General features: G+C 37.2%; 1 protein-coding gene across 2 annotated transcripts in view; it reads right to left on the bottom strand.

Moving 5' to 3' along the window:
* Positions 1–12,200, bottom strand: part of LOC121317466 (putative Polycomb group protein ASXL2) — a 77,673-nt gene extending 65,473 nt beyond the window's left edge. For both annotated transcript variants that reach the window (XM_041253421.1, XM_041253422.1), the window contains exon 1: positions 12,006–12,200. In XM_041253421.1, the coding sequence (XP_041109355.1) occupies positions 12,006–12,062 (57 nt within the window). In that variant the 5' untranslated portion in view covers positions 12,063–12,200. The remainder of the gene's footprint in view (positions 1–12,005) is intronic.
* Positions 12,201–13,188: the final 988 nt, after the last annotated feature.

The raw sequence follows: 13,188 nt of genomic DNA, 5'->3' as shown, positions 1-13,188 counted from the left end.
ACATACAGATCAAATGATTGTTTAATGATAGATTATTCAGTTAAAAGACCAGTTAACAGTACAGTATGTATTCATATCAATAATAAAACACACTTAGACTTCATTGAAGAACCATCAACTGCAATGAGTTACTGTATGTTATGCTTTTGTTCTTCTATCACAATACAAACAATACATACCTCTTGTACTATGCAATATATATTGTGTAAAGAAAGTATCAGGATTTATCGAAACACAGCTATTTGCAAGTTATTATCATGTCTTGTTACTAGATGGTCCTGCTCTTTGTAGTTCACTGGGAAACCTTTGCTGTAATAACATTTATTCACTAACAAAAAACAATATAGTTTATTGGGCCAATGAACAGAAGAAAAAAAAGATTATACGGAGAGAAAAACTAGCCTGCACCAATAGCAATGGAGCTGACTTGGCTCAAAAACAATGACACCCACATGCAGACTGCATGTAATCTAGTGTTACAACTCACTGAATAAAAATAATAATAATAAAAAAAAACAGTTTACTTCTCTGTTGTCTATTAGGACCTTATCAGTTCATATTTCTTTCCCCACAAGAAGAATTACAGCATAAAGATAATACACCATTTTCCAGATACAGTTTTTTGTGTGTGTGTGTGTGTATGAGGATCTCAGAAGCTATGCATTCAAGAGCTTGCTTAACACTGGGATTTCACTGTAAAAATTAGTGCTGGTGGCTAAATCACTCAATCTCATAGTAAAACAGCAGCTTTTGGCCAGAAAAAAGGGAATGTTTCATTCAGCAACGTTACACTGTCAGGCTAGCGGCTGCACTTTCGATGTCCCAAAGCATGCACACTCTCCTTTAAGCCTTTTAACTTTCACAGAAACTGACATTTGGGGGCCCCCCTGGCGAGCTTGGAGTGGGCGGCAGCCCCTGTTTGAAATGAATGTCTTAAGATGCAAAAATAAATCACTTCAGAGTATGTTTTCTAGTTTCCCCACATCTAAATTAGGCTTGTTTACTGCCCAATGTAATCTCAATCTGATTTTGAGAACACATTTACATTTCCTTTCTGTTTCTCAAAGTAAAACCTTTAAGAAATGGTAAACAGAACCCTCTGTTATGTCATAAAGCTTTGTTTTAAAAGGATGCAGAAATGTACAGCATTTACTTATTTCCTATGCAGACATTGCTTTTTTTTTTTGGTTTTCAGAATTTTAAAAAGAAAAACTGCTAAATTGTCCAGGGCATAACCACTGCTACAGTACTGCTGACAACATACAGTTGTCCTCCCTTCCAAACACAAAGCCATGCACTTCTGTTGAATGTAGCACAGATCACATTTATATCTAATTATGGGAATCTAATGGGCAAATCAAGATTTCTAACAAGATATCAATACCCAATGGAACCAGAACATGATAGCCCCTTTTCAATTTCATACTTGTGTGACAGTGGAAATGTTCAAGTGTTCACTCAAGTTGTACTCTACTCCTTTCTGCTAGGTTTTTGCCCTTTCCTTTTTTCCTAGATCTGGGTTGCCCACCATCTTTCAGGTAATTATTACGATTCCTGAAGAGTTAAGCACTTTTGTGTACACTGGGCAAGCTGCTGGTTCTGCAACAGTTTTCTCATCATTGCACACAACACTTTATAATGTACGCATGTGTAGAATTAGTAATGGTAAAAATAAAACATCTACTGCTGCTATTAGGTATTTCTATTAAGAGAACTGAGAGAGGAGACGAGTTTAAAAGTCAAGAGTCCAAACAGTCTGGGAGGTAAGTCCTGTAATTGCTGATACTAATCCCTTAATCCCTTCAGACCAGTGGTGTCTAGAGGGTATGCAAAAGGGGACCAAATTCATTTTGCTACTGTAAGTGATCAGAATTCAAAAAAGCATTCCAAATGGTTAAATAAGTGAATTAAAAGTTTTAAAGTATAATCATTCAATGCAATTAACAGTGTTATTTTTTTTCTTGCAGATCTTTTAAAAGCATGCACACAATACCTTACTGTAAATGAGCCTTGTCCCCTTAACCTGTAGGTTTTATGAACATGTTTAAATATTCATAGTCTCTTGTTCACACTTATTGTGAAAATAACAACATTTTACAGTACTGTACATGGTTGGGGTACTATTATTAAAGGACAGAACCATCCTTCAAATTCACCTTGTCTTGGGTCCACTAGAGGGAGCCAGTGACAGCTCAAATTTTTTTTATTTAAAAACAGACTGGCCAGCTCATAAAAATTACACTTAAATGAGTGGATTCAAAACTAATGCCATGTCAGCCTGGGTACAAAATAAAATACACAGTATATAGTCAACCATCAGTACGCAGCAATGGAACTGATCAGAACTCATCTGGTACACCCAGTTTATACTTTCCAAATGCACAAAAAGGTGCCTGATATCAACGTTGTGGTTGGGACCATGTGGTGTACTGCCTTCCTCAATTAGCTACTGCATCAAGATGTTTTTGGTTGATGGTGCCTCACTTACAGTACAAGAGGTACTGTTTATTTTTCATAGACTTGCACTATGTACTGCTTATTGCAGGCAACACCAGTAGTTTATCAAGCTGATGTGTGTGAGATGTTGGCTTGATAAACTTTAGTGCTGCTCTGGAAATGATGGGTTTCAATCAAACCCATTTTTTTAATAAATAATAAAAATCTCATACTTCATACTTGCGTGAAGTAATGTATTTCTAATTATAAGCTCTCATGGTGGGATATTTATAATGCATTCAATAAATATGAATTATGCATGATATTTAAATGTAATGCGTAACGACTACGCGTAGCAACTTTGCAGCACAGCTTGAGTTTGCATGTTATCAAGCTTCTTGTACTTCATTGGTTCCTGGCATCTCAATGGGCAATTGTGAATTACTTGTAATGCGTGTTTGTGAAGGGTGAATAACCAATGGATTCTTGATCTTTAGGATTTCTCTGTGCTGTCTTAATCCCCCTCTACCCAACCTATCAGATAACCTATGTTAACTGAATTTTTGGAAGGTAAATCCATATAATAAATAAAATACTCTGTGTTTGGAGATTTATATTGCTACTGTATAGCAAGGCAATAAGTAAATAATGCAATATTATTGTTTCTTTATTTGCAATAGTGCCAAACTGTTTTTTTAAAACATTTCTTCTTTTTAGGGGTCATGTCTGTCAACTTGGAAAGGGAGAGCACTAGAGACTGAGAAAGGCAGATTTGCAGAAAACAAGGGAGAAAAAGATTAAACATATACAGGCAAGCAGTATTCAGAAAAAGCAAAAGTGCATTTTTATTTTATTTAAATCACTAGAGATGCAGTACAAGCATCCAGACATTTAAAGAGAATTAAGGGAAGGGAAATGGAATTGACTGTAACTGTAACAGGGTGAAGGAAGATGGAGGGTCAAAAAACTGGCCTCCCAACAGAGGCGCTAGGCTCTGATAGACATGACCTCAACAAGACAGTAGATATTGAGCCCGGGTGTGGTGGCCATCTTGGACAGGTCGGCTATACACGTGTACTGAGTTTCGTACTAGTTAAGACCGAGGTTTCAATGGCAGTTATATCGAATAGCGATTGGCTGCAGTGGGTTAACAGGCGGGACTTTGAATATAATAGAACTGTGTAGCTAAGAGAGTTGGTTCAGTCAGGGGACCTTGGTGCGGGAGCGAGGTATATCTCTTGGCAGTTACCTTTCCAGGAGGATTAAGAGCTGCCATGGACCGGAGAACCAAGGGGGTTTGGACGGCTACTGTGGATCTAATCCAGGACCAGGCTGAGAAGGCGGAAAGAGACACCGTGGCATTGTTGTAACTACGTTTGTGTGTTGGCACCAGTGAACTCTGGAAGTCTATCCCAGTCAAAACACGCTATTTAGTACATATTTCAAATATTAGCACATGTATTGATTTGGACCAATCAGAATACATAAAATACTATCTGTTGTAGGAAGATGCAAATAAAGCATTACAACAGCCAATCAAATTGTGTGAAAGTTGCCTAACAGCTTCTACATTCACAGCGTTTTAAAAGTCAAACATAAAATACTACGTGTTCTAAATAAATGTAAATGAACTACACATTTTCTATGTATGGGGATGGTCATTTTACAGTAGTACCTATGTAGTAGCTGCTCAATTTACAGTAGTACCTACATAGGGGCTGGCCATTTTACAGTCATGCAGCGTAATTACAAGAGTAACCAATCAACTTGGGGATAACATCTTTTTAATTTCAGACATGAAATACGGAAAAAAAAAAAAAAAAAATGCAAATCATGGTGCCGAGAGATTTTCTTCTATGGTGCAAATATAGATTTGCTGAGTGCTGCTGACTTCTTGAGACAGATAATGTTGACTATGACACGGTTCAGTTTGTATTAACAATGTACACATTTTTGTTATTATTTTTATTTTCTAATTATATCTATTTCACTTTTACACTAAACTGCACTTAAATAAAAAGGGAACCAATCTACTCAGAGAAAGGCTCCTCGAGGAGGTTCAGAAGCATTTAAACTAGAAAGGAAGGGGGGAGAAATCAACAAAAAAACAGAAGGGAGACCATATCAAAACAAGGAGAACAATGTAGGTAAGATAGCCATTAAATGTATTTATCTAAATGATAGAAGTCTCAGAAACAAAATGCTAGAACTTAAAGCTACTGCAACAAGCAACTACGATGTGATAGGTGTTACAGAAACCTCAGGCACCGAGCAAAATAATCTGTTATACAATGATGACATTAGAAATGCGTGCCCCACATAAAATGGGGGGGGTGGGCGACAGGGGGATGACAGTGGGGCGCAAGACAGACAAAATTGAAATGGTGGAAATGACAAATGACTGCTTCCTAACGTAATTTGTCAAGGCACCGACTGGAGGGGAGGCATGCCTTGATTTAGCCTTTTCAAATAACGAAGACAGAATAACTAAAACAGAGGTCATAGACCCACTAGCAAACTCAGACCACAACATGGTCTCATTTGAAGTGCTTTTTAAAACCAAAAAGTAATGACTAAAGCTAAGGTTTACAATTTTAGAAAGGCAAACTAGACTAGAATATAATAAAAAAATAATAGATTGGAATAAAATAATAAAAAAAAAACATCCAAAGGATGGCTTTTTTTTTTTTTTTTTTTTTTTTTTTTAAATGTAGTGCTAGAGCCGCAAAACAATTACATCCCAAAATTAGACAGTTCTAAATCTAATACCAAATTGCCAAAATGGTTTAATAGATGAATATATTACAGAGAGCTTAAAAAGGACCAAGCACAAAGTGAACAGAAAGAGTCCCTGGAACTGCAAACACAAGTCAAAAAGGAAGCAGAGAGAGAGAGAAGTGAACATTGCTAAGGGGGCTAAATCCAATTTCAAAAGATTTTTCCAATATTATAACAGCAAGAGAACATTCAAAGATGAGGTAAAATGTCTAAGAGATACATCAAAGATGAAGATAAACAAATAGCAAATATATTAAATGATTACTTTTCACAAGTTTTTACAAAGGAGGATATGGACAACATGCCCCACATGTCATCCAGTTCCTATCCAGTTTTAAATAACTTTAGAATAACAGGGGCAAAAATGTTAAAGGGAATAGGAGCTCTTAAAATAAACAAATCCCCTGGGCTGGATGAGATCCTCCCAATAGTACTCAAAGAAATGAAAGAAGTTATTTACAAACCGCTAACCAAGATCATGCAACAGTCTCTTGACACAAGGGTTGTACCGACAGACTGGAGAATTGCAAATGTAATACCGATCCACAAAAAGGAGACAAAACCGAACCAGGTAACTACAGACCAATAAGCCTGACTTCTATTCTATGTAAACTTATGGAAACTATAATAAGATCCAAAATGAAAAATTAACTGGGAGACAATCAGCATGGCTTTAGGAAAGGGAGATCCTGTCTAACTAACCTGCTTGATATTTGAGGATGCAATATTAGGAAAGGGAGATCCTGTCTAACTAACCTGCTTGATTTTTGAGGATGCAATATTGACAATGGATAACTGCAAAGCATATGACATGATTTATTTAGATTTCCAGAATGCTTTTGACAAAGTCCTGCATAAAATATTAATTCCTAACTAAATGCAGTAGGGATTTAAGGAAATGCATGCACATGAATTAGGGAGTGGTTAACTGTAGAAAACAGAAAGTACTGATTAGAGGAGAAACCTCCAAATGGACAGAGGTAACCAGTGGTGTACCAAAGCGATCAGTATTAGGTTCTCTGCTTTTCATAACCTACAATAATGACTTAGATTCTGTTATAGTAAGCAAACTTGTTAAATTTGCAGACAACACAAAAATAGGAGGAGTGCAAACCCTGTTGCAGCAGCAAACGTCATTCAAAATTATCTAGACAGCATTCAGAACTGGGCAAACAGATGGCAAATGACATTTAATAGAGAAAAGTGTAAGGTACTGCATTATAAATATCATATGGAAGATACTGAAATTGAAGATGGAATCTATGAAAAAGACCTAGGAGTTTATGTTGACTCAGAAATGTCTTCATCTAGACAATGTGGGGAATCTATAAAAATGCCAACAAGATGCTCAGATATATAGTGAAAAGTGTTGAATTGAATCAAGGGAAGTAATGTTAAAACTACACAATGCATTAGTAAGACTTCATCTTGAATATTATGTTCAGTTCTGGTCACCTCGTTACAAAAAGGATATTGCTGCTCTAGAAAGAGTGCAAAGAAGAGCGACCAGAATAATTCTGGGTTTAAAAGGCATTGCACATGCAGACAGGCTAAAATAATTGAATCTATTCAGTCTTGAACAAAGAAGACTATGCGACGACCTGACGCAAACATTCAAATTCTAAAAGGTACTGACAATGTCGACCCAAGGGACTTTTTCAATCTGAAAAACGAAACAAAATGACCAGGGGTCATAAATGGGGATTAGATAAAGGGGCATTCAAAACGGAAATTAAGAAGCACTTTTTTAAACAGAGAATTGTGAGAGTCTGGAACCAACTCCCCAGTAATGTTGTTGAAGCTGGCACCCTGGGATCGTTCAAGAACCTGCTTGATGAGATTATGGGATCAATAAGCTACTAACAACCAAACGAGCAAGACGGGCCGAATGGCCTCCTCCTCATTTGAAAGCTTTCTTATTTTCTTATGTTTTAAAATATTGAGTTACCATAGTTAATATTAGATTCAATGTCAGATCTTTCAACACTTGTTTAAAATTACATATTGGTTACAGTGGGGTTCCCACTGAATTAAAGCGATTTCTAAGGCCCTAAAACCACCAGTTGATGCTCATCTCGGAGGGTCCAGGTCTATCCATCTTTTACTAGACTTTACCCAATGTCAAGTCCATATACTGCCCCGAACTGGGCAGGAATGGCAGATGCAAGGCGACTTTTAATTCGATAATGTATTACACTTATTATTTTCTTTAAATTCAATGGTTCTCGTTTCATTTTCTGATTGGCCAAATTAGCATGTGTAATAATTAGAATTACAACATGCACTAAAGTTAAATTAGAATGTGTACTAAATATTTAAAACTTGTACTAAATGACGTGATTTTGACCTGGATGGCTTTCCATAGTAAACACCAGTATTGTACCTAAACCCAGTGAAAACTTACTGATTTAAACTTTAAAAATAAATAACACATAAATAAATCAATACAATTCCAACACAATACTTTAGAAAAACATTTTTTTAGTTTAAATCACTGGAAATATATACTGTAGTATGTGCATGCAGGCCTTTTGTTTAGTATATTCTATCTGCAGCGTTGGAATTAAAAATATATTGTAAGACCAAGTTTTTGTACAGTAGTTCAAAGTAACATTACAGGTCCAATATAAGTCTATAACAAATGCAAGTATGTACAGTATTTAACCGACAGACTTCTGGCATGTGCCATTTACACATGCTGAGAACGGTACTAATGGAAACTGATGATCAGTGCTCTTAGCAGGACAAAATGGATTCAGTTGCAGGTCAAAAGAAAAAAGAAAAGACTTTTGGAAATTCAGTTTCATTTTTTACATGCTGACACATCTCGTGACTACCCAGTTTAACCATGTTAATTTAAAAAAAAAAAATGATTCACACAATTACTGTACTGTTAAAAAGCTGGAACAAGATTTTTTCGCCAACCTCCAAAGCCAGTGTGTGTTTGTATACACGCTTTCTTCTTGTTTGTCTCAGGTTCACATGCTAAATAAATAAAAAAGCAGTCGAATTACTTTGGCACAGAATGAGAAAGCATGGTACAAACTCCTTTTTGGAATGTTGCTTTGTAAATTTTCAAATACTGTATTACAGTGCTTTGTTTTGCAATAATTTTCACCTATTTTATTTGTATACCATACATGAATTGTTAGTTTATAATGCCCAGATGTTAATAAAGCAACTACAATCTAATACAACGACTCCCTCTGAGATCTGATGTTTTTCCATATCCGATGGATCGCTGGAACCAATTAAATTGGATATGACGGGTTCTACTGTAATTACCATGGTACAGGGTCTGTGCTCTTCTTGACATCATCCAGTCTCACAATCTGCACTAATTGGTACACTTGTACCCTGTCTCCCATATGGGGGTACTGTAAAGCCTGCTCTCTCTCTCCCTAAGACAGCAGTCCCTCTAGTGCAGTATTAATACACACTGGTACTGTAGGGCTGTGTGAGGAGTCTCTCATTGTACTATGCACAGTAGATCTTCATGTTCTTATGCTGTCAAATCACCACCTTTCAAAGATTAGTCTACTTTATATTTTGTTTGTAGCTTGAACTCTGCAAATTGAGGGCATTTCTTGTAAGTATCACCTTGAAAAGTTAAATTGAAATGTTACTTAAATATTTCCATTTTCTATTGGTTTAAAATTTTTTACTGTTTGAAAGCACCTGTCCAAAGCTTTCACATTTTCAATTGTCCAGATCTATATATTTTGAGAGCGTTGCAAATAATGCTTACAGTCTTTAAAATGTTAGGATACGGTAACTACTACCATTTACAGTATGTTACATTACACAAAAAAGCTAACTAAACAGGTATGAAGCAAATCCAAGCACAATGTGTTTGCTGCCAGCCTGCCACATTGTTCATGCACTGTAGTTTTCTGTAACCTTTAAAATATTATTTGCCAGTTTTGAAATAGCCTAATGTAGCTCCCACAGAGTGTGAAATGTCCCTTTCACATTTACAGTGATTTAGAAAATAAATATATATATATATAGTGTGTGTGTGTGTGTGTGTGTGTGTGTGTGTGTGTGTGTGTGTGTGTGTTGACACAAACCTTCATCAGCATTATGTACTGTTCCTTCAATCTGCCTTCAAGACGGATGGTACTCAATTGGTTACTGTACTTTCTAGCTACTGCTAATGTCATGTCCAGACTCAAACAGAGCTTTGGAATTGACCACAGTATGGACTGCCAGACTTCCCATTATACTGTAGCAATGGGAATTAGTTCAGTATTATATTAAATGTATTTGCTAATGGGAGTATTGAACTAGCCAGAAGACCAAAAATGCCAACTCTACTAGAGATTAGATTGTGTTGTGTGTATAATCTCCAAAGTGCTTTCAATTAAAAACAAATTGTTGTCTTTTAATCTGTAGACAGGTGAATTTTGCGTGGCTGATGCAGATCCACATTATAAATACACGAGCATAACAATAGTGTTTTTTAAAACCCTACATGAAGCCATTACACACTGCTGTTATACTTGTGTGTTTAAAAAGTGGAACTGCATCGGCCAAGCGAAAGTCAACTGTCTGCACATTAAAAGACAACAATTTATTTTTAACTGAAAGCACTTTGGAGATTATACACACAGCACAATCTAACTGTGATTTAAAAGTTTAACCAGCTTTCAACTGAAATGTGTCGGTTCAGTGAGACCTTAAAAGGAAAATTATTCGAAACCGCTGTATTTGTCCCATCCCTAGTAGGTAGCAAAAGTTCCACAAATGCCATTTCACAAACTGTAATGGGAAACGTGACAGTAGCTATAGACATTTCTTATGGAGTGAGGCACATTCTTGTCAAAAACAGAAATGTTGACTTTACTTTTACTTTTAATACATACCAATTGATGCTTCACAGATTTGCATAAATGTGATTAAATACATTGTAGATGGGAACTTTTTTATTTGCTTGCACCTGTGTATATTTTGTATACGAATGTATATTCTAAGGTTTGTGAAGCATTTTGTTGACAATTCTGTTATAACAATTATATTTTGTGTTCCATTTGTTTCAAAGGTACTTAAATTCAGATCCCTCAATATAATATAACCAAATGACCAGTCAGTCAAAAACAGTCAGTACTGTTGTTTTGGTACAGACCAGGGGCTGTATTTATCAACTGTGCACAGGCACAGTCTAACAGAAACTATGAGATTTATCAACATACAATTTAGCGTGGAAATGTTCGTCGACTCACGCACTCTCTGGACCATGCGTGTGATCGACCATATTATTCATGCTGTGGTATCAATATTGATTATCACCACCGTGAGTACAAACTAAATAGAAAACAACATTGTTGTTAGTCCTCGTGAATTACAAAATAATATAATAAGCAGAAACAAACGTGCAGCCTATTAACACGTAAACATTTTCACTATAAATTCACAGAATAACTGCAAACCACTTGAAAAAGGCTGACCTTACACTTTTCGTCGACAGAGAATTAGGGCTCGTTCAGACTTTGCACAAAGCACAGAAACACTTTTATTGTTTTTGTTTTTTTGCAAGACGCCGATTTCCCAAGGAAGTCTTACTGGAATTGTGCAATATGCTGCTATACAGATCAAATAAGCGCACACATATTCAAGTTCTGCCTACTCTTGGCTTTTTGGCCACTAGTACCTTTCAAAGGCAGATCGGAGACATAGGTGCATTTCACAAGCCTCTAGTGCATTGGTACCGATGGTTTTGGATCCCATCATTGCCCTTTGTTCTCAGCAGCATACATTCAGTTTCCTTATACTGATGGAGAGCATATATAAATAAAAAGGGATGTTTATTTAATTGCTGGGTTCCCGATGTCGTTGGTGTTACAGACTGCACCCAAATAGCAATTGCAAAGCACTGACACTGAATGAATTGAATTTCGTGAATGGAGACAAGTACCATACAAAGAATGTGCAGGTTAAATGTGACGTACGACCCGGTCTACTAAATGCCGTAGCTAAATGGCCAGGCAGAGCCCACGATTAATGTATTCTTCATCAAAACAGCAGTAAGGGCTCTCGAGGAGAAAACAGAGCCGTGACAGTCTGCTACACTTACCATAGGCTGTACAGGGGCATTTTAAATGCAAATTTCCACGTGCGAAAATTTTTTGTGAAATTGAGATTTACTAACACGTATTACTTAGAAACATGCGTACTAATGCCTTACTCAAGACCGATCAATCAGAATTTAACTGCGTGTGAGCATTCTAAAACTCTGTGAGTACAAACAATGTAAGCAATGTTTCCACGCACAACTGATAACAGGCATAGCCCCGGGCACTGGTGGTAACCTGCGCTAGTCTGCTCAGGCGCACTTGACACTGCCACCTTGATTGAAAGGGGTGAAATGGCTATCCAAACAAACAAACAAACAAACAACAAAAAGTACAAATTACAAGTTTATATTGTAAACTCAATGTACTGCAGTGTACAGAATTCTTGTGTGAACCCGTGTACGCGATAGAATAAGTGTCATGCACAAGCAATACTTACAAAAACAAAAACATAAATCTAGAGGTGCCGAGCCTTCAAAGCTTGTAGAACGGTAAACACCATCGTAACAACATGTATGCGGTATATACACACTCCCATGGCCCGAGAAACAACTGCAAGGCCGTGTTCTGTTTACTGTATATTCAAGAAAGAATCCATTTGCAGCAGCAGGTCATGAACTCATAAACACCATTACACAGTTGCAGTCGCTGGGTGAGCACAGGGCTGTTTGGCCACTGAATACGTACAGCAAAACAACAGCGAATAACCATGCAATTTACCGTTTTGGCAGCCTCTGCCCAGGTCCTCCCTTTCTTCTTCCTCTGTTTCTCCCTCATGCCTGCAGTTGGGTTGTAATTACTATCTGTCGGTGCGTGTTATTGCTGTATTTGTGGAAATATTGCTGTAGTTACAGGGCAGGAGCGACTGCTGCTGCCATATTGGGTTCTTACTGTAAGGGGCTGGTCATGTGACTTAATGGGAGACGTCATCTTACTGTACAAATGACAGCTGTGCAGAAGCACGCTAGGGTGAGCTGTGTGCTGTCGGGATGTTGTTTACAGTAACTCCCACAATAACGCCTCCAGCTTAGCCTTCAGACTGGAAGCACAATTATGTGTTACTGGATGTATGTCTCAGTGGAAACATCTGGGTTCTCAGGAATTTTATTATATATATATATATATATATATATATATATATATATATATATATATATATATACACACACACACACACACACACACACACACACACACACACACACACACAGTGGCTTACAAAAGTATTCAGATCCCTGACCAATTCTCTCATATTACTGAATTACAAATGGTACATTGAAATTTCGTTCTGTTTGATATTTTATTTTTAAACACTGAAAAAAAAAAAAAAAACTCAACTGCTGAAGGATCATTGGTAAGGCTGTGAATCTGAAGGAAAATGAAGACCAAAGAGCATTCTACAGAAGTTAGAGATAAAGTAATACAAATGCATAGATTAGGGAAAGGGTACTAAATAATATCCAAGTGTTTGGATATCCCAGTGAGCACTGCTGGATCAATAATCAGGAAGTGGAAGCTGCATCACACCACCCAGGCACTGCCAAGAAAAGGCCGTCCCTCAAAACTCAGCGCTCAAACAAGAAGGAGACTTGTGAGAGAAGCCACAGAGAGGCCAACAATCACTTTGAAGGAGCTAGAGTTCAGTGGCTGGGAGTGGAGTAATGGTGCACTGCAAGAGAATCTGCTTCAGTCTGCTAAAAAAAACTGAAGCTTGGGAGGAAATTCACCTTTCAGCAAGACAATGATCCCAAGCACAAGGCCAGAGCAACATTGGAGTGGCTCAAGAACAAAAAGGTGAATGTCCTACAGTGGCCCAATCAAAGTCCTGATCTCAATCCCATTGAGAATCTGTGGCACTATTTGAAAATTGCGATCCACAAGCGTCGTCCAACCAACCTGAACA

Source organism: Polyodon spathula, chromosome 6 (genome assembly GCF_017654505.1).
Source record: "Polyodon spathula isolate WHYD16114869_AA chromosome 6, ASM1765450v1, whole genome shotgun sequence".
NCBI classification, from domain to species: domain Eukaryota; kingdom Metazoa; phylum Chordata; class Actinopteri; order Acipenseriformes; family Polyodontidae; genus Polyodon; species Polyodon spathula.
The sequence above is the reverse complement of the archived record's forward strand: the minus strand, read 5'-3'. Positions and strand labels throughout refer to the sequence as shown.